This window comes from Thyridium curvatum (assembly GCF_004353045.1).
Source record: "Thyridium curvatum strain D216 chromosome Unknown NODE_81_length_187271_cov_78.157168, whole genome shotgun sequence".
In the NCBI taxonomy this organism is placed as follows: Eukaryota; Fungi; Ascomycota; class Sordariomycetes; order Thyridiales; family Thyridiaceae; genus Thyridium; species Thyridium curvatum.
In genome coordinates this window covers 25,073-48,514 of record NW_022156836.1, presented here as the reverse complement: position 1 = coordinate 48,514, position 23,442 = coordinate 25,073, and the positions used below count along the sequence as shown (strand labels likewise).

The following is a 23,442-nucleotide window of genomic DNA, read 5'->3' as shown; positions in this document are numbered from 1 at the left end:
CAAGGTCTGGATACGGCTGTTCAGATGTCTACACAGTGGTCTCTTGGCCGTGAAGTACGAGGTGGTGGGATGAATGCAAAGAGATCGCCCGGCAGACAAGATGTAGGGGTGGCTACCCTTATACCGGCTCCCCCCCTTTGATAAGTCGCGAGGACAGCCAAGGATGGATGCATCGAGTTGGAGGTGGGAGGAGGGCAGAGATAGTGACAGCCGGGTCCACTCCCACTACCTCTCCCACTAGGACGAAAGACCAGCGGCGTGGCCACCCGACCGACCCATCCTGGATGTCCAGACGGCGCGCTTCCAGGGCAAGCCAGAGATAAGAGAGACCCTCGAGGCGCAGTCTAGCGACCATTTAGCGCCTCTACCCCGCATTTCAACAGCGATTTTGGAGCGTCCTGTGCGCACGCATTACAAAAACATCCCCATCCATTCACTGTAGGTGAGTCTCCAAAGGCTTGGTACCAGGCTAGGTCTCTTGTGTACACGCAACTCTCCCTTGACCCCAACGCCGCCCAGCACATACTTTTCTAGCTCGAGCCCAAAACTTCTTTCTGGGAGCGGAGTTGAGTTTGCTGCCATTTTTTTCTTGGTAACGCACACTGCTCCGTATATCCCCGGCTGGTATCAGTCTCTCTCGCACGTGCACCCGTTTCAGGCCTGCCTCCGTGCACGCTCATCCCGGGCGTGGATCTGACAAGCGTTGAAACCCATATTAGTGCAAGCCTCGTTTCCTTCAGCCCCTGGCGTCAAATCCTTGACATACAGTACGTGGACAGTGTACCTTCTGTTTTAACCTTAATGTTTATCTTATATGACTACGTACGCCTGGATCATAGAAACCGGTCGAACCAAGCGACTGCTTGTTCCAGTGCCTGCTCCTTATTCTCCCTGTCGCTCTTGTCCTTCATGTTCCCCCGCACTGCAAAGCCGTGAGCCGTGCCGGAGTACAGAAATATTTGGAAAGGCTTCCCAGTCTCGGACAGGATCGCTTCCGAGCGATGGCGATCCTCGACTTGGAAAATGTGGTCTTTCTCGGCCGCCGCGATGGAAAGCGGACCGTTGATTGCCGCCAGCTCCTCATCGCTGACGTTGCTTGGGTGGGCGACATAGCCAATGTCGATACTCGATTTCAAAAACCGGATCGTGTACTAAATTAGATCAAAATACCAGATTAGAGGTTTGTTCTCAAGCCCAAACACTGGAAAGGGGTGCCTACCTTGGCCCCAAGGCAGTAACCGGCGGATGCGATCTTAGAAGCTCCATAATCGGTCCTCAGAGTCTCGATCGCCGCCGAGACAATAGGGTCAATGACTTCTGGTGTATGGGGGTTGTGCCCATCAGAGCCCTCCCGGAGCCACTTGGCGACATCTCTTCCCGAGATGAGGTCGTTCAGTGTCAGGGCGTCGCCGTTGAAGATGTCGAGTGCCATGCAGGTGAACCCATGGGAGGCAAACTCGTCAGCAAGCAATTTGACATTGTTACTGATGCTCATCACATCTGGGACGAGCAGAATACCGACACCATCCCTCTTTTGCTTGCCCTCGGCTGCGGCAACATATGCGGTCCATTTGTCCTGAATCTTGATAATCACACCTGTGGGCTCTCCTCTTTATCACAGTTGAAGTTAGTAGGTGTTGAAAGTTGCTCCATCGTGTGAACAGGATCACAGGCAAAAAGTGATCACAACACAACTCAAGTCGAGAGCCTCAGGAGAAGAACACCTACTCATGCTTGAAGCCCTGGGTGCAACAACTCGCAGGAGGTCTGGAGGACATGATGATACGCTGACGTGGTGTGCCAATCAGTGACCCTTGCTGAGCCAGTCTTGCCTCGCTCGCTGCATGTTCCCACTCCAAATGTCTAGCCGTCTTTGTACGTACCGGTGCCGTTGATTGGAGGGTGGGCGCCGATCCATCCCTCTTTTAGGTTCCGAATTCCTATTCCGATTCCTATTCCGGTTCCAAGTACAGCAGTGGATACCGATCCCTGCAGCCCCTTCGAGGCATCGAAACCACCAAACCTGTATGGCTATCGATGGAAAATGTTCCCCGAAATGGGCTAACGCGAGCAGCTCAGGAAAGCCACAATCGAACGACGCTTTCCTCAACGTCCGAGAGGAGGACACGATGCACCAGCGCCGGGAGCCCGCAAGGTGAGATGGCTGAGTCTACAAGTGGTCAACGCGAGCGCTTGTTCGTTCAGGCATGGGCTTCAGGGACTCAATTTATCAAAGAATTTGACACGACTAGCTTAACATAATTATTTTTTTTCCAACTTGCACCAATTCCGCCTTGCACAACCCACATTTCACAATGCAGAGCAAGTATGCAAAGCTGCCCTTCCTCCCGGAGACCTCCCTGCAGCAGATAGCTCCCGGGGTGACTCTATCCAGGCCCTTGTCTCGCAGAGGCTATGGCCCTGGACTCATCGTCATTGTGCCATCCACCGGGGTCGCTGGCCCCAATGCCTTGGCAGTTCAAGATGGCGTCCCCTCACCCATGATGAAGTGGGCTGAGGAGAGCTTCGTCGTCGTCGAGATTGTCGAGAGTACCCTTGAGAGTTCGCAGAATCCCATTGGACTGGCTCTCGGTGCGATCGCCGCATCGGACGCCACCAAGCCTGCTAACAGCGGCGTTGTGTTGATTGGTGTGTTCCAATTCACCTGTGCTCCCTACGGCATAGTCCCCTTTAGTGATCGTCAAGGCTGACACACAGCCAGCCTACACCCCACAAGGCTGGAACCGCGTTGCAGGAACGTTGGCCTCGTTCCCTGAGATCAAGGGAGCAGCAGTATATGGTGACTTGGCTAATGCTCAATCACTTGCTGCATCGCCGGTTCCACTTGTACAGCATCTTGCGGGCAAAGCGACCGCACTCCTCTCCCGGACACAAGACCTGACGGCATACGACTATCCCACTGTGTCGCATCCTGCTTTCGCTATCCCCTTCCATGCCAACTTCGACTATCCCGCAGAGGGTATCTCTCATACCAGAAACCTGACATTCTTCAAGAAGCTCCTGAATGGACCTTACTTTGACCTTGAGGCACTCTGGGATGAGCACACGTACTATGAGTTTGAGAACCGCTCCCTCGAGTGCACCATGGGAACAATGGTTCAGGAGCCATACGTGAATCACGTCCCAACTGTAAGCTTTTCCCTATTTCTTTACTCTAATTGAGACCTTCCTGCCCACCCATTGTGTAATAGGGCTTAGAGGGAGGTGATGTGCTGACCCATTCATCTGTAGCTCACCGGGGGTATTGGGCGGGCCAGACTGACCGTGTTCTACCGTGACCACTTCATCTTTTCCAACCCCCAAGATATCGAGACCGTGCTCATCAGCCGGTCTATGGGAATTGACAGAGTTATTGACGAATATCTCTTCAAATGCACGCATAACTCACAGATCGACTGGCTGTAAGTGAATCAGCTCCCATACTCATTGATGCAGAAGACCCTGACCAATGCTCTTTCTGCGCGCAGCGCTCCTGGCATTCCTGCTACGGGAAGGAAGCTTGAGATCCCCATGAACGCCGTGGTCAACGTCCGTGGTGATCGCCTCTACCATGAGCACATCTGGTGGGACCAGGGAACAGTCTTGAAGCAGCTCGGCCTGCTCCCAGATTACTTGCCTTACCCGCATGCCCTTCCGGACGGGAAGCTACCCGGACCCGGTGCTCACTTGGAGTACCGCGTTCCCGCTGCTGGCAGGGAGGCTGCGCTGAAGTTGGAAGACAAGGACTCGATCGAGTCCAATGAAATGTTCACCTACAAGATCAGGGAGGCGTCGGGCTGAGGCAAGGAGCCCGTTTGATATGAAAGAAGGAACCTGGCCAAGACCCTGGAAGATCCTTGATAAGGGTTCATGAGGAACGCAAGGTCAAATCTTGTTTGTTTACGAATATAAGACCTCAGCTTTCAAATGACCCAGTGTCAAACCAAAATCTATGTAATGTGATCCATCGAGGTGTACCTATCACCGGCTTCTCAACCAACATGGCGAATACCTTCGAGCAAAGACATTCTTGGTTCCATTCAAACTACCACCCTTACCTAACATGTTTCGTTTTGGGTGTGTATCAGCCTTTGATGTTTGGGCCGAAAAACAAGCATTTGCGGGCAGAGTAGTGCAGACCAGCTTATCGGAAGCCCGGAACCAGTACGGAATACGGCATAAGGGTCCTGCGAGCATAGATCGTACCTTTAGTCATCCATGAAAAATGACGATCTTCCGCGAACCCTTGAGATTGATATGAATAGCGACCAATCACACGGGTCGCGCAAACAAGCGGCTTCATCTAGTCAGGCAACGCATTCCCATATCTCCAACTACCCCTCTACTGCCGTACTCCACCAGATTCGATTCATGCCACGATAAGCCCCAAAGATTGTTATCGTTTAGCATCATTTTAGGACATTTGTTGACCTCACGACCAACCTCAACAGCATCATGGCTTCGACAGTCACTCTCACTGGAGCGGAAAACCGCTCTGTTACTGGTGAGTACTGCTTAAGCCTCTCCTACTGCAGCTCGTTATGTTTGGCAGAACGGTGATGGAATCAAGCTAACGCGAATACACGAACAGTGCCTACTGGCTTGTTCATAGACAACGAGTTCGTGCCGGCCACCGGCAATGCAACGATCGACCTCGAGAACCCCTCGACCTGCAAGCACCTTGCGACGGTCTCGGCAGCTCAGGTAGAGGATGTGGACAAAGCCGTAGCGTCTTCCAAGAAGGCGTACTCTACGTGGAAAGACGCAGCACCGGGTGTCAGACGGGGTCTCCTCATCAAGCTGGCAGACCTCATCGAGGAGCATGCCCCCGAGATCGCGTCGCTGGAGTCCCTGGATGCGGGCATCCTCTACCGCGACTCCACGGGACTGCACATCCCGCAGAGTGTCGAGAACCTGAGGTACTTTGCCGGCTGGGCGGACAAGGTCGACGGCGAGACACTTAAGATCCAGGAAGGGATGGCAATCACACACCGCGAGCCAATTGGCGTCTGCGCCGCGATTGTGCCCTGGAACTCACCTCTGTACGTCGCAAACTGAAGCACCCCGCTCTCGGACACCTACTAATCGCATGATTTACGGCAGTATGATCACGATCTGGAAGCTGGCGCCTGCGATCGCCGCAGGAAACACCATCGTCATCAAGACCCCGGAGCTCTGCCCTCTGTTTGGCCAGAAGTTGGCCGAGCTCATCGTCAAGGCGGGATTCCCACCCGGCGTCGTCAACATCCTTTGCGGTCTCGGCACTGTCGCCGGCGCTGCCCTTTCGGCGCACATGGATGTCCGAAAGATCTCGTTCACCGGCAGCTCGGCCGTCGGCAAGCAGGTCCTCATCTCCTCCGCCAAGTCGAACCTGAAGCGAGTGACCCTCGAGCTGGGTGGCAAGGGTGCCTCGATCGTGTTTGACGATGCCGACTTCGACAACGCCTTGTTCTGGACCGGCCTGGGCATCAGCGTCAACAATGGCCAGATCTGCATTGCCGGAAGTCGCATCTACGTCCAGGATACAATCTACGACAAGTTTGTCAAGGAATTCAGCGCCCGGTCGGCCAATGCCGTCCACGGAGATCCGCTGCTGCCCGAGACGACCAAGGGCCCGGTCATCAGTGCTGTCCAACGCGAGCGGATCCTGTCCTTCGTCGACAAGGGTAAGAGCTCCGGAGCAACCCTCCTGCACGGAGGGAAGGCTCTCGAGGGCGCCGGCCACTTTGTCGCAAACACGGCGTTCAGCGACGTTAGCCAGTCTGCCCCGATCATGCAGCAGGAGATCTTCGGCCCGTTCGCGAGCATCGCGCCGTTCAAGACAGAGGAGGAGGTCATCGCCAAGGCCAATGATACTACGTACGGCCTCAGCGCGGCGGTCTTCACCAAGGACATCAACCGGGCCTTCCGCGTCACGGGCGCCATTGAGTCGGGCCAGGTGACGGTGAATATGTGGGGGACAGTCAATGCCAACACGCCGTTCGGCGGCATCAAGGAGAGCGGCTTCGGGCGCGAGATGGGCAAGGACGGGCTGGAGGAGTGGACAAGCGTCAAGTCTGTCAAGTTCAACCTGATGCAGGGATAAGGGCAGCTGTTCAGTATCGCCGGATAAGAAGACTACGTTCACGTCACAATAGTACTGGTCCAGAGCACTCATGTAATGACTCGTTCGTGTGCTTATCGCACCCAGTGAGTGCGGTGACTAAGTGTCAAGTTTGTCCCCACCCGTATCAGGAACAGATAGTGCTTCATCCTCGTGCTCGTACGAGGCCATCCCCGCGTCGCGGGTCGTACCACCAGCGCGGAACGTCGACCGGAAGCGAGTGCTCCACCCGCACGTCCTGTCATGCACATTCCGAAATGCCCCCGTGCGGGTGTAGATAGGGACCACTCCGCATTTTACGTAAGCCTCGTCTCGTCTCGTGTTGAGGTGACATGAAATGCATATGTATGATATCTGAATGCCTTCTTGGGGCCTTCATGTCGAAGTACTTGCACAAGAAACGACTTGATGTCTACCAGCCCTCACATTACCCATCTCTTGCACGTGTAACGTTATTGTGATGGCGCCGCAACCTCATCCCCTGTCCGCTCTCTCGATCGAGGAGTCGGCGATCGCGCGCGACGTGGTTCGCTCGCTCAACCCGGGGTCCGTCATCGTCTTTCGGCAGATCTTCCTGTACGAGCCCCCCAAGGCGCAGGTGAGCGCATTCCTCGAGCTCGAGCATGCGGGGAAGGTCACCGATGCGACTCCGCGACCTCCACGCTTGGCCCAAGTCTGGTTTGATGTTGCCGAGCGTGATGCTCCCGCAAAGTTTGCCGAGTCGGTCGTCGACCTCAAGACGAAGAAGGTTGTCTCCACCAGGACGACCTTGCCTGGACAGCACGCGTCGTTGATCATGTAAGCTTTCTCGTGGAGTGAACATCAACTCTCCGGTACCCTTTAGTCGGGATTGCAACTTGCTGACACTGCCCCACTCTGAAAGTGACGAGATTCGGGAGGTTCCACTTGCGTGCGAGAGGTCGGACCTCTTCAAATCCAAGATTGCGGAATTTAAGCTCCCGGAAGGCTTCGAAGCCGTGGTTGAGCCGTGGCCGTACGGAGCTGCTGATCCCAACGATGACGGCAGACGCCTGTTCCAGGGCATCGTGTACGCCGTCAACAGGAAGGTTGGCGGGAAGGACTCCAACTTCTACGCATATCCCATCCCATTGATCCCCATCATGGATGCCCAGACAAAGGAGATTGTCCGTGTATTGGAAGTCGCCACGGGCGGTGGAGACGACCCTCTGGATGCGAAGACCTGCTCCGAGAACATCATCGACCACTGCAAGCCTGCAGAGTACGTGCCTGAGAAGTTGCCGCAAGGCATCAGGGACGATCTGAAGCCCCTTGCGGTGGTTCAGCCTGAGGGCGCCAGTTTCTCAGTTGTTGACGGCAACCGCATCGAGTGGCAGAAGTGGACGATGCGCCTCACCTTCAACCCAAGGGAAGGAGCTGTGCTACATGATATCCGATATGACGGACGCAGCGTCGTCTACAGACTCAGCATGAGCGACATGGTAAGTGTTTCATAGTGGTATGGCCTGCCAAACCTGTGTAATCTTGCTGACTCCGTTGTCTTTTCCACCTTCAGACTGTACCTTACGCAGATCCGCGTTCACCATACCAGCGAAAGCAGGCTTTCGATTTTGGAGACGGTGCACTCGGCCATGCGGTCAACAACCTTGCCCTCGGCTGTGACTGCCTGGGTCTTATCAAGGTAATGCAGTGCACCCTGCTGCTTTGAACTCACGGTTTGTGACGAGTGCTAACCTCGGGAAGTATTTCGATGGCCTTCTGACCGAGCCCAATGGCGACGTCACAGAGAGCAAGAACGTCATTTGCCTTCATGAACAAGACAATGGTATCGGCTGGAAGCACACAGACTGGAGGACCGGTCGTGCTGTCGTCACTCGGCGACGTGAGCTTGTGGTTCAGTACATCATCACCCTGGCCAACTACGAGTACATCTTCAACTTCAAATTCGACCAGTCAGCGGGTATTACCCTTGAGACCCGCGCTACCGGCATCGTGTCTGTTGTCAATATCGACCCTGACAAGACAGCCCCCTGGGGTAACATCGTCAGCCCCGGAGCATTGGCCCAGAACCACCAGCACGTCTTTGTGGCAAGGATTGATCCAGCTATCGACGGGCACTCAAATACGGTCATCTACGAAGAGAGCACGCCCGTTCCGATGAATGCTAGGACAAATCCTCGTGGTAATTATTACGAAGTCAAGCAGACGGTGGTCAAGACTTCAACTGGTATCGACCTGGCGCCCGAGAAGAACCGCACGTTCAAGATCCAGAACCGCTCCAAGATCAACCCTATATCAAAGAAACCAGTCGGCTACAAGCTGGTCATGCCTGCCACGCAGTTGCTCCTCGCCGACCCGAACAGTGTGCAGTCCAAGAGAGCCGAGTTTGCGCACCACCACCTGTGGGTGACCAAGTACGAAGAGGATGAGCACTACGCTGGTGGAAGGTATCCCATGCAGGGTAAAGCAGAGATTGGCGGCGTTGCTGATGCGGTGTTCCGCTACGACAACGTCGAGGACGAGGATCTGGTGCTCTGGCCTGTATATGGACTGACTCACAACCCCCGAGTCGAGGACTGGCCAGTAATGTAAGTTGTCTCCGCTTGAGCCCGCATTTGCGAACCAAACACGTTGGCTAACTCGAGATTCCTTGCGATAGGCCTGTCGAAATCTTGCAACTTAGCTTGGTGCCGGCTGATTTCTTTACTGAGAATCCGTCGATCGACGTGCCCTCAAGCAAAGACTCAACCTCGAAACTCTGGTCTTCTACGTGTACCTGTTGAAGAGCTGCGGCTGACACGGTTCATGCATGTGGGGGACATGTAGCTATGAGACATTTATCATTGCATAAGCTGAAGCATAATACTGCGATCAAAAATCCTAGAGTCAATAGCCGGGGTGCGTCCTTGCCTTACGTCCAGACCCAAGCTCAACTTCGGACAGGATCCGGCCACTGTATTACCTACACCTCGTGAAAAACCGTCGCCCCATCTGCGTTGAGTACGACAGCGGGAGTGTCATAGCAGATTGAAAAGGCAGAGCTGAAAGCCAACAAGAGTTGGGATGGTCACTGAACGAAGCCGAAGCCACCGACTATTATTTGAAGTAAACACGTGAAGTTGCCGATGAGGTGTAATCAAGCTGCGCACCCATCCAAAGGTCTACAGCTCATCGGTCCTTGACTCCGCCTTACCAATGGCTACCCATCACCATTGGCTCTCACCCACCTTACAAGGGTCAGCGCCCATGCCTCGTCGTCAATGGAAAAGATAACACACCTCGTGTATTTCCCCCCTGCGAAGCCAAAACCACCCCAATAGCCTCTCCTGGAATAGCTCAGGTCACGGCTCGGACATTGACAGTGTCTAGTACATGAATATCCCAATGGAAATTATTGCCATTCATACGGCGCCATTCGTTCAAGAGTAGATGCAGAATGACAAGAATCCCGTACAGCGCACCGACGGCAGCTAGCTTGACGAATATGTCCAAGATAGCCGCAACTTTCCCGAAGGTGCTTGTTCGTTCCGTCATGATATCCGTTTGCTGCCTCTAGGCGCGTACAGTTTGACCGCTATTGCAGCTTGATGTGCGGTAAATTAATGAAGTCTTTCGGAGAAGGCGGTGTTGATTGGACTGCAAATTGGTCCAGGTCCAAGAGTTTCGCATCAAAGATCAAGAGAGACAGGAGAACGATGGGGTCGGAAGAAGTACATATATGACAGTTTTCTTCTTAACTCCTTTAGAAATTCAGCGCAGAAAGGAGTGAGGGAATGACCGAATATTTTAAATACCACATTCAGCCGCTCAACGAACAGGGTTCATCATATGCCAAGGCAAGAAGCTTGGTCTGGACTTGGGTGAAGGAGGCTTCGAAGCCGGCCCAGCCAGGGGGATCTGCATAAGTGCCCCTATCACGGACGAGCTGACTTACATGGCCTTTCAGCTCCCATGATCAGCGGGTAAGCGCGGGGTAAGTATTGGGCCGTAGAGCAACGGCAGGCTTTTGATGAAGAACAGAAGATGGTCATTTTGAATGCTTGGCTCCACGAACTGCCCCGGGCTAATTTTGCATTGCAAGTTCGAGAATGAATGGCATCAAGAGGAGAAATGTCCACCTCTCGTCTAAGGGTTGTGTTGAGTCTCCTTTTGTGCCTGTGCTATTGGGCCACGAGATTGCGCTCTTGTTGAGGCTGGTGAGAGCCACGGCCCACAGAATACGAAATACGAATAGGAACCGGATTGCCGTTTTGCTTTGGTGGGTTGGGCTGGCGCGATTTCTGGACATCATTCGCCCTGCCATCCTGCGTCGCTGAAGAAGGTTCCCAAACCATCACGATGATACATGGCATCTCTAGGGCAATCTACAGCTGGTTCCGCCCAGCAATAGATGCCATCTTCTGCTGGGACTTGCCATGGTCCTACCGGTGGCGCCTCCTGGCCCTGCAGCCCCTGTCGCTGATCACATACGCCATTGCCGCGACTCCATATCTCCTCTCCCGCCCGTTCAATGTGGAGTGGCTGCCCATATCACCCGATCTCTCCATCCGCGTCCTAGTCTTCAAGTCCCGGTCTCCCGCCGGCGGTGAGTCCCGCCTTCGGCCCCTCCACCTGCATGTCCACGGCGGCGCTTTCGTCGGCGGTCTCCCGGAAGGCGATGCCGAATTTTGCAACTGGATCGCCCGCGATACCGGCGCCGTCGTCATCTCGTCAACCTATCGCTACGCGCCGAGGCACCGATTTCCCGCAGCCATCGACGACATCGACGCTGTGGTCGCGTACTTGCAAGAACACGCCGCGGACCGATACGGCGCAGACCCCTCGCTCATGACCGTAAGCGGCTTCTCGGCCGGCGGGAACCTATCGCTGGCCACGTCGCTGTCGGTGCCCGGGAAGGTGAAGGCCGCTGTCGCGTTCTACGGGGTCATGGATCTCCGCCTGGCGCCGCAGGACAAACCGAAGCCGGAGGGGTTTCCGGCAAAGGACCCTTTCGCCTTCCTGTATCCCCTCTATGACTCGTATGCTGGGCCGGTAAGGGGAGAAAATATGCTCAACCCTAGGATGAGTCCGATTCTCGGCAAGCTGGAGGACCTGCCCGAGAATATACTTCTTGTCGTCCCAGGGATTGATATCCTAGTCCATGAGCAGACGACTTTCATCGAACGACTGAAGGAGGACGCGGCCCGGGATCCAGAACAATCTCGACGGAGACTCGAAGTGTTGTATGACGAGAAAGGGTTCCACGGTTATCTTGAATGTAAGATGCACTCTCAAGATCACGAGACGAAGATTTCATGACTGAATGCCTCAGTGCCATCCAGCGTAACCCCCCAGACCAAGAAGGACTGGGCTTTCGGTCACGGGGTCCAGTTCATCAAGGATGCTTTAAGAAATCACGGTTGGGAATGGCAATGAACTCCACACTGACGCTTGGGCCTGGAGCTCTCGCAGTCAAGACTCATTGGCAATTACATCGTCCAACATGTCGTCTGGTTGACCAGTGCAGCCAAAAGACAAACTTTGGAGATTCTGCCTGGCTGACACAAGTCTTACTTCGGCATTCTTTTCGAAGCTTCCCATCCCTCGAACATGTACCATTAAGATATCTAAATAACACTGCTCTTTACTTCCTGGTTCGAGGCGCAGTATCCTCAAAGCACCAATGATACCTAATGGCTATCACAACATGGCCCTGACTTTGACGGCGGCGTCAGTAGCGACCAGTCCTCGCCCTTGTGCCTCGGCATTCAGCCTTCTCCACATCTGCTTTCGCCTTTCGTGCCCGGCCATGAACCTCTCAAACCAGAGATCGTCAAATGGCGGCAAGTCTCGACCTCTACCGTCCGTTGTCGGGCCAGCTAGCTTCCGTAGCGTATCAAAGTATTCCTTGAAGTCAGGGAACACGAGCGTAAACTTTGCCCCGTCGCCTCTCGCCTTGATGCGATCCTCTTCCCACTTGGCCTGCGCTTCTGAAGATGGCAGAGAGGCACGGCCGGCTAGGACCCGGGCAGCCAAAACAGCCTGCCACTCAAAGACCTTGAAGGTTAAGCCCGCGCCAACAGCACCGACAAACACCAAGCTTGGATCTGGCTGATAGACAACGTGTTGATAGAGCTTCGGAATGCGATTGTTCCTGACTTCGACCGAAGGGAGGAAGGGCAAGGTCCACGAGTAGCCTGTCCCGAATATGAGTGCATCCACGCCGGCGACCAAGGTGCCGTCGGCAAAGTGTACGGTGCGTGTGTCCGGCTGGACCCGTGTGATCGACGGCTTTTTGGAAATGCGTGGGTGGTCAAATGCGTCGCCGCCAAAGTATCCGTTGAACTGGTGTCCGACCATGACGGCGTGTACTGGACTTTGTGCAGTCGTGGCGAGATCGTAGGCTATATCGGCGGCCGACACGGACGCTCCTACCACCACTACCTTCTGTGTGGTCGAGGGCCATTAGTAAGAGAGACGTTTTCTGGCGAGCCATGGGCTCAACGAGGGCTCATTAACTTACCTTGCCTACATAGGCCTCACTGCCCCTGAAATGCTTGCTGTGAATCACGCTCCCAGGGTGTTTCTCCGCAAGCTCAGCCAGGCCGTCAATACTAGGGAAATACGGGACGGAGTAGTGCCCGCTCGCTACGACGACGGCATCAAACCACTCCACCCACCAGTAGTCGGTGCGCTTCCCTCCCTTACGCAAGGTGAGTTTCCACTGGTTGCCAATCTTCTCTGCCCTCTCGACTGTTGTGCTGTATGAAACCAGATCCTGGTAGCCATTCCTGCTCACGAGATCCTGGACATACTTTCGGACGAGCGACCAGTGCCGGAAAGGTGTGTCGGGCCCGTGTGTTGCGACCGACCACTCGCTTTGCTCGGTAGGGAACGGTTCTTGCGTGAACTCCATTGGCAGGTAGTCGATGTTCGTCTCCAGGTATGGGTAGATAGAGGACTCGGTATACCGAGGCACGTTCGTCCGGGCAGTCTGCGCGGGAAGCGTTGACGGGATGGGGACTGGCCGATCCGCGGTCCTCGAGCTGAGGGCCGTGATTTCAGATCTCTGCAGCTCTGGGGGTGGATTCTTATCTCCGATCCTGTGGGAGCACATAATCACACAGTCAGCTCTGATTGGACTCGTAAATAATTTCAGTTTCAGGGTTTCGTGGCTTACCAGCATCCCCCGGCAGCTTCACGGCGCTCAAACACCCGGATGACATCGAAGGCCTGCTCACGAACCAATGCGTCGATGGCGATGGCCCCAGCTGGCCCTGCGCCAATCACAGCAACTCGTTTTGCGACAGTCATCGTCAATCCAAATCCAAAAGATCCGCAAGAGATAAAGGGTAGAATATCCAGCACCGTCGACGGATCGAGCATTTATCTTCAGTGAGCAGTAGTGAGCACCTATCCGTCCGGCCGAATGCCGAGCTGGTAATATCATTACATTGACCAATACCAGTCTAGCTAATTACAAGATTGTAGGATCGCGAAATATCTTTTATTCCCAGGGTAGCTTGATGGTGCAATATGGCGCAATTGTCCAAACTGGTGGTTAAGATCCACGCCAAGAACTGTTCTGGACAGAAGAGTGGAGTAACAACATGGTAGATACCCAAAGGTACTATTCATCATGTGAAATGACACAATGAAAGAGTTTTCTGATATCTATTCTCCTGTGTCGTCTGTGGGACTTTGTGAGATTCCCTTTTCAATGCCTCAACACAACGATCGTAGCCGGCAAGATGGCCCTTTCAAAGCAAGAAGGCTCAGGATTCAACTCATATGTCGACCCACCAGATTCCGAGTCATCTTCGCCTGAACGAGAATGGAGTTTTCAAGATGAGCTCAAGGCCAGGAGAAAGTAAGTGAAACTAGTTGAGGTGCACTGTGTCGGAGCCGGCGTGGCTAACATCGCACTAAAGAATCGATTTCTCGGTCCTTCCGCTTCTCTATCTGGGGTTGCTCTTTTTCCAGCTGGATAGGATGAACCTTGCTAGTGCTCTTACCGGCGGATTCGCGGCTGATATTCATGTCTCGCAAGACACGATCAACTTGGGAAACCAGCTCATGTTCCTTGGCATCGTCATCTTGGAAATTCCGTCCAATATGCTGCTTCAAAAGGTCTGTGGCTCAACTTGCACAAGGAGAATCTCGAGCCTACTGACTGTATCCCCATAGATCGGCCCCCGAAAATACATCTCCGGTCAAGTTATAACTTTCGGCTTTGTCGCCAGCATGCAGGTATTCCTTCGTGACAGAGAGGGATTTCTAGCTTCCCGCATAATTCTCGGCCTGGCAGAGGCGGGCTACATTCCGGGAGCATGCTACACCTTGTCAACATGGTATACCAAGAGGGAGCTGTCGAAGAGGGTTGCCATTTTCTTTTTTGGCATGTTCAGCGGGAACGCTATAAGTCCTGTACTGGCTTCTGGTATTCTTAAACTGGATGGAGCCCAAGGCATGAGAGGCTGGCAGTGGCTCTTTCTCAGTACGTCCACGTTCTCGACTTTCTGCACGAACAAATTAACAACTGACTTGTTCATAAAGTTGAAGGGGTCGCTACGGTTGTTGTTGGCATCGCACTGCTGTTACTCCTACCAGGTTCGCCGGACCAGCCGGACCCGCTGCTCAGCCCAGGACTCGTTCGCTTCAAGGGGCCAGAGAGAGCTATTTTACAAAAGAGACTGGAGCTGGACGACTCGGAAAGGCGTCACGGCTCCCAGGGGATGCACATACCGCTTAGCCTTGTTTGGAAAACCGTTTCGCATTGGCGGCGGTGGTTTCACTTTCTCAGCAGTTTCTGCGTCTTTTCTACTTGGAGTCCGCTTACCACCTACACACCAACTATCATCATGTACGTCAAGACCGCCAGGTTTGCTTGAACGCAGACATAGAGGTACTAACACCAAGTAAGGAATCTTGGATTCAATCGTATACAAGCTAACGCTCTCGCGGCTGTTGGGGCGTTTCTTGCTCTTGGCGTGGTGTTTTGCTTTGCGTACATCAGCGACCGCACTAACCAGCGAGGCCTCTCCGTCATTGCGGCCCAATTGTGCTTCTTGATCACACTTATTGTCACCCGCAGCGTGCACCCGCACGTGGGGAAGTGGTCTCGCTGGGGGCTTTGGACGGCGGTGAATGCCTTCGCGGTCGGGTACCATCCTGTCAACAACTCGTGGGTGCAATTGAATTGTCGCGAGCCAGGAGAGCGAAGCATCAGTATTGCGTACGCCCTACCCTTTACCCGCCTTTCTCATAACACTTCTGTAGTCGTTCATTCTGCTGATGTAACTTTTAGTATGTGGGTTATGCTGTCCATCTCCGGTCTCATGGTCGGTACGCAGTACTACAGAGGCAACGATGTTCCATTGTAGGTGTTTCTCCCAAAAGTTTCGTCTCCCAAACAAATACTTATTACGAAATTTCCATAGCTACTCGAATGGCCTGAGAATCCAGATCATCATGGTGGCTGTGGGCATGGCATTTGCCATTCTTCAAACAATCATCTACCGAGTGCACAACTGGCGAGTTGCGCAGGGAAAGCATTACTCAGAGAAAGCCCCGAGGATCTATGTCCCTTAGTCATCCATCCTTGTCGAAGTCACTTGACGAAGTCGCCAAGCCAGCTGCGTTGACAGAAATAGACGGCCATCAGCTACGGACCATGTTAGTAGGCGGACAAGGGCGGACCGAAGCTGAGTTGCCGTGGGTTGCATCTGGAGTGGATACCGTTCGTGCTGTTGGTTTCAAGTCCCAGAGGCGCAGCCACACCAGGCAAAAGGCCAATTCACAGGGCCAAAAACGACTCGGGGAAGCATTGTTTCAGCAATTGAAATGTGATAAACAATTGACACTCTTCATTGCTCTTCCTAGTAGTGCTGGTGTGACGAGCTGAGGGACTCTCCGCATAATGTGAGACTGGGGATAGTTTCACTGCCCGCCGGAGCCATTCTGTCGGGTCAGGTCGATGCGGCCATCACCCCCAGCCCATTACCGCTTCGGGAATCCCCGCATGAATGCATTGCTGTTGGTGATCTATTGGTGGGGGGTGTGCAGGTGCGCATCGTTGGTTTGTACGCGCGCGGGAAGGGTGATCAGCCCATGACTAGGCCTCCCACTCCGCTCGTGAGCATGAGAACTCGTCGACCTCGTCGTCTATTAATACTGAGGCATGCAGGCTCGTGCATTCCGTCCTTACAGCACCTGTTATGAACACCGAAAACCGCATGCCCACCCTGTGTTTGAGAATTAGCCATCGCCATCATACGTGACCATGACCCGCGTGGTAGGTTTGATCAATGTGCTTCGTTGATAATTAGATCCCAGAATCTGACCTGTCATTCAGCGCATCTTCCAAGCATCAGGGTCTGCCACGGACGCTGGACCGTCCAACCACAACGCCGACACGCCTCTGCCATCTGTAGAGGGAGCATCTCCTGGTACTTCCTCAGACACTGGTAGATCTGTTGCGTTTCGGCGTGAAGACACGCCTTCCGTGTCTGTTTCTCCTCCGCCGTCATCATCTTCAAGAACCGAGCCGGCCGATACACCGTCGTCCAGCAGCCGCCGCTCCGGAAGCAGCAGCATCGACGTAAATCTCCAAGAGCTCCGGCTTGGCACTCCAGAAGGACCATTGACAAACTTGGCCGACCTTAGCGCCGCAACGATAGGCGTTGCTCAGGGTTCCGACCATGTCCGGGCAGCATCATTGACCCCGGACCCCAGCCCGGGCGGGCGCCGCCGACGCCGATCGAGCCCTGCCGTAGATCAGTCACCGCACAAGGTGGCAGATGAACAATTGCCAGAAGATGCATTCTTCAGCCCTACTTTCCAAAGAGCAATTGCGGACGCAAAAGGATTGATGGGACGGGTGGCTGAGGCTTTGGGGAGTAGTGTCATTCACGAGGAGCCGGACTCGGTGATGAAGCGGCTGCATGGGGAGTCCCGCGATCTTTCGCGGTACCAAGGCCCGCAGTCGAGGACAGTGGCTTTTGTTGGAGACTCTGGAGTTGGTGAGTAACCCGCTGCAAAGTTCACGTCAAGCAGCGTGGCTGATTTCAACCTAGGAAAGAGCAGTCTCCTCAACTCGCTTCTCGACTTCCCCGGCCTCGCTCGAACGGTGTGTATATATCTAACCTCCACTCGCAGATTGCATCTAACAAACTTCCTTAGAGCAACAGTGGCCAGGCCTGCACCTGTGTAGTGACAGAGTATCACTACCATGAAGCTATCCACTTTGACGTGGAAGTCGAGTTATTTTCTGAGGAGGACATTGCGGACCAATTAGCCGAGATGCTCCAGTTCTACCGACACTACCACCTTCACGGAGATGAGATCCGCGAGGACGGCGAGCGGAGAGACGTTGAGGAGCTTGCCAACCTCGCGCGTGACACCTTCCGGGCCATGTTCCAAGGTCGACTCGAGGACGAAGCTTTCCTGACTGAGTGGCCAGAGGATAAAGCGCTCGACACCTTGAAAACTTGGGCACTAGAGTCTCGGCCCAGGGCTGTCCATGCCAACATATCTGAGATGACCTTGCAAGAATGTTCCCAGCATCTCATGAAGATTTCATCGGACCCGATCGGATCACAAGCTCAGGCTTTCTGGCCATATATCAACAAAGTGAAGTATGGTCATCGGGCCAAACACATACTTACTAAGTCATTCCACTAAACTTTTTCAAGGGTGTTTTCAAAGGCCTTCATTCTCAGCAAGGGTCTCATTCTTGTGGACTTGCCAGGTCAGTCATTCAGTGGAGCGATGGGGTGGAAGTTTCGTGACTGACACAACCGGGACCAGGTCTGCGTGATCTGAACTCTGCACGTCGGAATATTACCGAGCGTTTCTTACTCGAGTGTGACGAGATATTTGTCATCTGCAACATTGGCCGCGCCATAACTGATGTGGGAGTGGCAAGTGTCTTTGAGCTTGCCGAAAAAGCTCAACTCTCCAATGTCGGCATTATCTGCACCAGATCAGACGTAAGTTGAAGTTAACTCCAAAACTCTCGTTTCGGAAGAAATTCTCACCGCCGTGGGTTGACTCTAGGACATCGATGCCGAAGAGTCTCGGCGCGATTGGAAAGGAGAAACAGCCAGGCGGGTCAGAGACTACATGGAAGCTGTGCAGACTGCACAGCGCGAGTGCGAACAAATTGAGGCAGAGCTCGCCGACTTTGCAGACGACGACGACTTGCTGGAGGAAGAGAGAGATCAGGAAAGAGAGCTACATCGGCGACTACGCAACACAGTGTAAGATTCCTCCCTTTTAGGCTCAAAGCATCTATTTGCTGACACATGCTCTCATTAAAGAAGAAGGAAAAAGATGAGGCAATTCGAGTATGTCCAAGTCCGTGAAGTCGCCCCCGCAGACACTGACCTGACTTCCATTTCACAGACTGAACCGCTACCTGATCACGACTCGCAATGAGGTCGTCACCACCCGCCTACGCGCCATGTATGCCAGCCGCGTCTCTACAGGTGATATCAAAGTCTTCTGCACCAGCAACACTCTGTATTGGGAGTACCGCTCCCGTCCGCGTGAGGAAGGACTCCAGGGTCTGAACCTCAGCGGAATCCTGGCTGTGCGGCGAAGCTGCATCGCCATTGTGGCGGACAGTCAACGGCGCGCAGCTACTCGATACATTCGTGATCAGATCCCAGCCCTGCTCGCACAACTGCAGCTCTGGGTACAGTCTGGAGCTGGTACCGCCGGCGCAGAGCACAAAGAGGCAGTGAGGAAGGTCTTGGGAGATTTGGAGGCGGCCATCAATGAAGTCTGTTCGCCTAACTCATTGACGGGACGAAACCTGAGCTGATGATATCAGTAGCTACTGTCCCCAAGGATATCTCCTGTGGGAAGTTTCGGAAAGATGGCACGTCGAGACTTTGAAAATACAGTTTATTGCAGTGAGCATCAAGCCGGCCTCCGTGACCAAACGCGTGGGGCTAATCGGTGAACAACCAGAGCGACGTGAGATTACAAACTGGACCCGAGCTGCGCAGCAGGCTGGGAGAGTATGGGGAGGAGTAAGTGTTTCTGATGTAAATTCTACTGTGACATACTAACCATAATATTTCGTACAGTGGCACTGGGGTAAGCACGCAGCGCAAGCATAACATTGTCCAAAAGTTGACCTGTAGCTTGATAGCATCTTATGCCGCTTTCTGTCGAAACTTTGGCGATCACTGCACAGCCGTTATAGGACCCCGAAATTGGAATGAAGAGGTCATCGAAGCCATGTCTCGAGATCTCAGTGAGCCTTTCAAGGCTCATACCGCGCTCTTGGAAGAAGAGTGGCAAAAGATACAAGAGATCGTGGAAGCCGTTGCCGAGGATGCACTCGACATGTTGGGTATGAATAGCTCCCAGAAATATGAAGTGATTTTCACTCTCTTTGTTGAAACTAACGTCACCGAAGAGGATGAGTCGCAGGAAGTCTCTGTCGCGCTCACCCCTCTGACGCAGGCCTTGACCAACGAGCAGCACCAACTCATGTCGAACTTAGAGCAAGTCTACGCCATCTTTATGGCCCGATTACAGTAAGACTTTACTATTTCAACATGTTGACAAAGCACATGGCTGACAATACCAGAACGCTTCGCACCAACGCGCTCTCAGGCATCAGGACTTCGCTCATTGGCCAAGCCCTGAGCCAGACGTATCGAGCTTGTAATATGGAATACGGTCTGTCTTGTATAACCCCTTCCGTTTCAGCCATTACTCATATCTCTGTCTAGGCACCGGCTCTCATGCGCGCCGCAAAAACATCATGGATCGCGCCCTCGGCCGAGAAGCCCTGTTCGATAATTTGATGTTCATCTTCAAAAACACGTACCAGACTCATGTGACTGAGCTTCAACGGGGAATTGACACCGCCGTCGACGAGTACCTCAACGTTGTCCGCGGTACATTGGATATCATTCGAGACGAGAACGTTGCGGAGGAGAGCGAGAAGGACCCCGAATTTCGCGGCCGTGTGGAGAGCGAGGTCGCCAGTGCGCAAGCTACAATTGCGCAGATTCAGATCGCGATCGGTGATGCTTGAGCTCGTAGTAGTGCTGTTTGATTTTGTTTGAGTTGTTTCTCGCAGTCCTTTGGTTGTTCCTTAAGTCCATTCCAGGAAGACCTAGCAGTGATCTCGGCAATTCTGCTGAGCGTCACTTTCATCAGTCTTCTGTCCATCCGCAGGGCAGAGCAAAGCTTCCATCCAGTCATTACCTGCGACGGCAATGATTATTATGATTTTCAACATCTAGTAAAGATTTCAAGTTTCTCTATCATACAGTTACGAGTTGCGAGCTCACAGAGCTTGCGACTTAGTGAAGCCCTAAAATGCTTTCCGACAGCCCAACCACCCGACAATTCTCATTGAGTACCATTCTCAAACCGAGCCTTGTGCCATTCGTGATATTATGAGAAATTTATCACAAGTGCCATCATTGACTCTTCTTCTTGCCAGTTTCTTGCGTCGCTTGGACTTTGGCGATTGCCGCAGTTGACGCGCAGGCGCTCTGCCAGATTAGATAACTCGGAATAGCGAGCCACCAGGCGTTGAAGTGGAAGTAGTAAAACCAGTAGTACAGGGCCTCGGGCCGACAGAAGGAGATCTGAGAGACCAGTTCGGCGAGAATGCAGGTGCCGAAGTAAAGAATTGTGCCGTAGAGCTGACCGACGCTGATAATGATCTGTAGCGCCCACCGCAGCGGGTGCTCCATGATGATGCAATAAGCGCAAGCAAACGACATCGGGCCCCATATGAAAGCGGTGAGCGTCTCCATGGGGATCAGGAAGGAGTCTTGGGTGAGATACCGCGAGTCTGAGAGCGAGTACTCCTTCCACAACTGGCCGAATACGTCCTGCTTGCTGGCGAGGTTGCTGAGGGAGTTGAGCGAGAAGTAACCTATGAAGGAAAGAAACTCAGTCAGTCATCGGAGCCGATCAACTCATCCTACCATGCATTACCACGTACCTTCAAAGAACAGGTGGATGGAACCGCACAGCGTGAACCACATCGCGACCAGATAATTGCTCTTTGGTGTGTTGGGGCGCACGTTCTTGATGATGAAGTGCGCAGCGACGAGAACTGAAGACCAAATCACGCAGAATTTGCCCACAAGCACAACGCTGCCCGTCTGGTTTGGCACGAAGTCCGCCATTGGAAGATCAGTCGGGTAGTAAGGGTGTGCCGAAGCATTGCTGGTCACGATGATGGTCTCTGCCATATTTGCTTTTCTTTGTGAAGAAGTCTCCAAGCCAGACTGTGTATTGCGATGCATTTCTTCAAGCTGTCCACGAAAAATGCTTTCTCCAGGCGCATTTATACCAACAGGTCTGAGAAAGTATCTTGTACCCTAGGCTCTGAATCCAGTCTAGTCTCCATGAAGTGAGATCTTGGCACGGTCAACTTCGCGTTCCGCAACGCCCGAAAACGCGGGCGTGATCCTCCCAGCTCCATTTCAAAATGGAGACTTGGGTAGAATGGACAAATGAGAGCCTTTTGTGTAGCAAGGGGGCGATCTCGGAAGTTTACACATCCGTCCAGAGGATAGCTCTAGCAAATCAGAAGTTCATGTTTGTCAATTGGGCTTTTAAGCCTCATCGATATCGTTCGAGATCCCCGATGCATATTTTCCGGAGAGGAGGCCCCCATGAATCTCTGCTAAGCAGGAACAGTCGAGCTTGAAATTCAGTGTTCAAATACCAGGAGACTAACATACATGGGGCGTCAGTGCTATACAGCACAGGTATTACCAGGCGTCGAGACTTCACGCGGTTTGGGCCCTCGAGACCTCAATAGCAAGACTAATAAATGCAGCTTTCATTGTGTCCGGGGAGTGTTCAACAGTCTCAAGAGACAATCTATCTAGTACGGCTTAATTCCAGCGAGGCGCAGCACCTGGTCCGTGATTACCGGCTTCTCAAACGGCTCTGCCCTGTACTTGGGACAGACCTGCCCGTTCCTCATTGGCTTCTCCGACGAAGGGCGTACATTGCTAGTAAGGAAAAGGTTAGCATTGCCCCATGCTACGCTTTGATACTGCTCAATATTCCAAAAACTCACCAATGCGGCCAGTGGGTGGTGCCGTAGTACTTCTCAAAGCACAGTTTCTTGGCCTCGAGCGCCTCCGGGGTCGCGAACCTGCGCGGCGTCATGCAGATGTACTGGACGTGGCGGATCTGGTCGCCCTCGGGGAGCTTGGCGTAGTGCATGGTGCGCGAGTCCCAGAGCACGAAGTCGCCGGGCTCCATGTCGACCTTGACCAGCTCGCAGCCATGGTCCTCGAACCACTTGACGTCCTTCTTATTGAAGAGGAAGAGGTCCATGAACTTGATCTCGGGCGGAGGCGCGTCCTCGTGGTCGTCCTGCTCGCGCTTCTCCGAGAAGAACTCGTTGAAGAGCTTGGCTGAGCCCTTCATGAGCACGAGGCCGCCGTCCTTGGGGCCGTTGGGGGCATAGTTGATGAAGCCCTGGACGGCTTGCATGCTGTATGTCATGGAACGTGAGTCATTCGCTTCGACCAAGTCGAAAAATGTTTTGCGAACTCACCCCTTGCGTTCCGGGTTCTGGTCACAGTGTGGCCAAGGTGACCAGCTAAGGTCTTTCCTGTTAGGCATAGAGACGTTCATACCGTCAAAGGAGCATATGAGCTCCTTGGTCTCCCACAGTTTCTCAAAGATCTCGACGATAGCCGGCTCGGTGCGCGCCTCCCAGGCCATCTTCTCGTGGGTAGCGCCGTACGCAAAGTACATGCCACCTTTGAAGCTGACTGGGAGGTGGTCGGCCGTCCACGTCTCGGGGGCTTTCTCGTCGAAGCCCAGGTCGAACTTCTTCAACCACTCGATCTGCTTGTCGCAGTAGTACTGGGCGCGCTCTTTACTCAGGACGTTCTTGATGACCACGCAGCCGGTCTTGTGGAACTCATCGCGCCAGTCGCCGTAGTGTCGGTTCTCGTCAAAGTCAACAAGGTCTTTATTCTCAAATTGCGCCCCGTAGGTGAAGAAGGGCTTCGCCTCAGTGGTGGCGGTCTCGGTGGTTTGGGTACTGGACATGATGGAATGGATTCAGTTTGTTTTCTAATGCACGCTGGGGATGGAAGCGATGTGCAGTGAAATGGAAGCCGGAGAAACAGGTTCTTGAGACTGGCAAAGAGCGATTAAATATTTCAGTGAGCAATGAATCATTCACACTGTAACTTGAGAGGTTTCATCAATCCTTGGAGTCATCATCGCACATCATAGCAGCGAACGCTTGTGGGCGATCCCCCGCTCAAAGTCAGCGTTCCTCGGAGGCAGGCCTCGGGTCGGGGAAGTGGGTCCGGGGATTGTCAGGGCGGGCGGGGGAGGAGAGCGGCATTGTCCACCACAACGCG

At 53.6% G+C, this 23,442-nt stretch overlaps 10 protein-coding genes across 10 annotated transcripts; 6 read left to right on the top strand and 4 right to left on the bottom strand.

Annotated features, from left to right (window-relative positions):
- Positions 1–833: 833 nt before the first annotated feature.
- Positions 834–1,778, bottom strand: E0L32_010238 (uncharacterized protein; the record flags this gene model as incomplete). The annotated part of the gene is made up of 3 exons (XM_031132834.1): positions 834–1,151; positions 1,220–1,610; positions 1,729–1,778. 3 exons carry the CDS (start codon positions 1,776–1,778, stop codon positions 834–836), a joined length of 759 nt encoding a protein of 252 aa, XP_030989749.1.
- Positions 1,779–2,315: 537 nt separating this feature from the next.
- Positions 2,316–3,801, top strand: E0L32_010237 (uncharacterized protein; the record flags this gene model as incomplete). Its single annotated transcript, XM_031132833.1, has 4 exons — positions 2,316–2,649; positions 2,696–3,150; positions 3,253–3,422; positions 3,489–3,801. The coding sequence occupies 4 exons, from the start codon at positions 2,316–2,318 to the stop codon at positions 3,799–3,801; spliced, it is 1,272 nt and encodes a 423-aa protein (XP_030989748.1).
- Positions 3,802–4,455: 654 nt separating this feature from the next.
- On the top strand, positions 4,456–6,085 carry E0L32_010236 (uncharacterized protein; the record flags this gene model as incomplete). Its single annotated transcript, XM_031132832.1, has 3 exons — positions 4,456–4,504; positions 4,613–5,042; positions 5,104–6,085. 3 exons carry the CDS (start codon positions 4,456–4,458, stop codon positions 6,083–6,085), a joined length of 1,461 nt encoding a protein of 486 aa, XP_030989747.1.
- Positions 6,086–6,563: 478 nt separating this feature from the next.
- E0L32_010235 (uncharacterized protein) lies at positions 6,564–8,674 on the top strand (the record flags this gene model as incomplete). The annotated part of the gene is made up of 4 exons (XM_031132831.1): positions 6,564–6,901; positions 6,948–7,563; positions 7,638–7,701; positions 7,764–8,674. 4 exons carry the CDS (start codon positions 6,564–6,566, stop codon positions 8,672–8,674), a joined length of 1,929 nt encoding a protein of 642 aa, XP_030989746.1.
- Positions 8,675–10,420: 1,746 nt separating this feature from the next.
- E0L32_010234 (uncharacterized protein) lies at positions 10,421–11,497 on the top strand (the record flags this gene model as incomplete). Its single annotated transcript, XM_031132830.1, has 2 exons — positions 10,421–11,339; positions 11,394–11,497. The coding sequence occupies 2 exons, from the start codon at positions 10,421–10,423 to the stop codon at positions 11,495–11,497; spliced, it is 1,023 nt and encodes a 340-aa protein (XP_030989745.1).
- Positions 11,498–11,761: 264 nt separating this feature from the next.
- Positions 11,762–13,447, bottom strand: E0L32_010233 (uncharacterized protein; the record flags this gene model as incomplete). Its single annotated transcript, XM_031132828.1, has 3 exons — positions 11,762–12,508; positions 12,585–13,164; positions 13,242–13,447. 3 exons carry the CDS (start codon positions 13,445–13,447, stop codon positions 11,762–11,764), a joined length of 1,533 nt encoding a protein of 510 aa, XP_030989744.1.
- Positions 13,448–13,812: 365 nt separating this feature from the next.
- E0L32_010232 (uncharacterized protein) lies at positions 13,813–15,652 on the top strand (the record flags this gene model as incomplete). Its single annotated transcript, XM_031132827.1, has 6 exons — positions 13,813–13,931; positions 13,993–14,191; positions 14,249–14,558; positions 14,618–14,942; positions 15,369–15,440; positions 15,502–15,652. The coding sequence occupies 6 exons, from the start codon at positions 13,813–13,815 to the stop codon at positions 15,650–15,652; spliced, it is 1,176 nt and encodes a 391-aa protein (XP_030989743.1).
- A 691-nt stretch (positions 15,653–16,343) lies between these two features.
- E0L32_010231 (uncharacterized protein) lies at positions 16,344–20,117 on the top strand (the record flags this gene model as incomplete). The annotated part of the gene is made up of 15 exons (XM_031132826.1): positions 16,344–16,355; positions 16,416–17,082; positions 17,137–17,189; positions 17,243–17,697; positions 17,755–17,810; positions 17,870–18,051; positions 18,119–18,321; positions 18,382–18,408; positions 18,467–18,845; positions 18,900–18,978; positions 19,037–19,098; positions 19,156–19,165; positions 19,221–19,611; positions 19,665–19,756; positions 19,810–20,117. 15 exons carry the CDS (start codon positions 16,344–16,346, stop codon positions 20,115–20,117), a joined length of 2,976 nt encoding a protein of 991 aa, XP_030989742.1.
- Positions 20,118–20,508: 391 nt separating this feature from the next.
- Positions 20,509–21,294, bottom strand: E0L32_010230 (uncharacterized protein; the record flags this gene model as incomplete). The annotated part of the gene is made up of 2 exons (XM_031132825.1): positions 20,509–20,972; positions 21,042–21,294. The coding sequence occupies 2 exons, from the start codon at positions 21,292–21,294 to the stop codon at positions 20,509–20,511; spliced, it is 717 nt and encodes a 238-aa protein (XP_030989741.1).
- A 641-nt stretch (positions 21,295–21,935) lies between these two features.
- E0L32_010229 (uncharacterized protein) lies at positions 21,936–23,122 on the bottom strand (the record flags this gene model as incomplete). Its single annotated transcript, XM_031132824.1, has 3 exons — positions 21,936–22,065; positions 22,134–22,556; positions 22,620–23,122. 3 exons carry the CDS (start codon positions 23,120–23,122, stop codon positions 21,936–21,938), a joined length of 1,056 nt encoding a protein of 351 aa, XP_030989740.1.
- Positions 23,123–23,442: the final 320 nt, after the last annotated feature.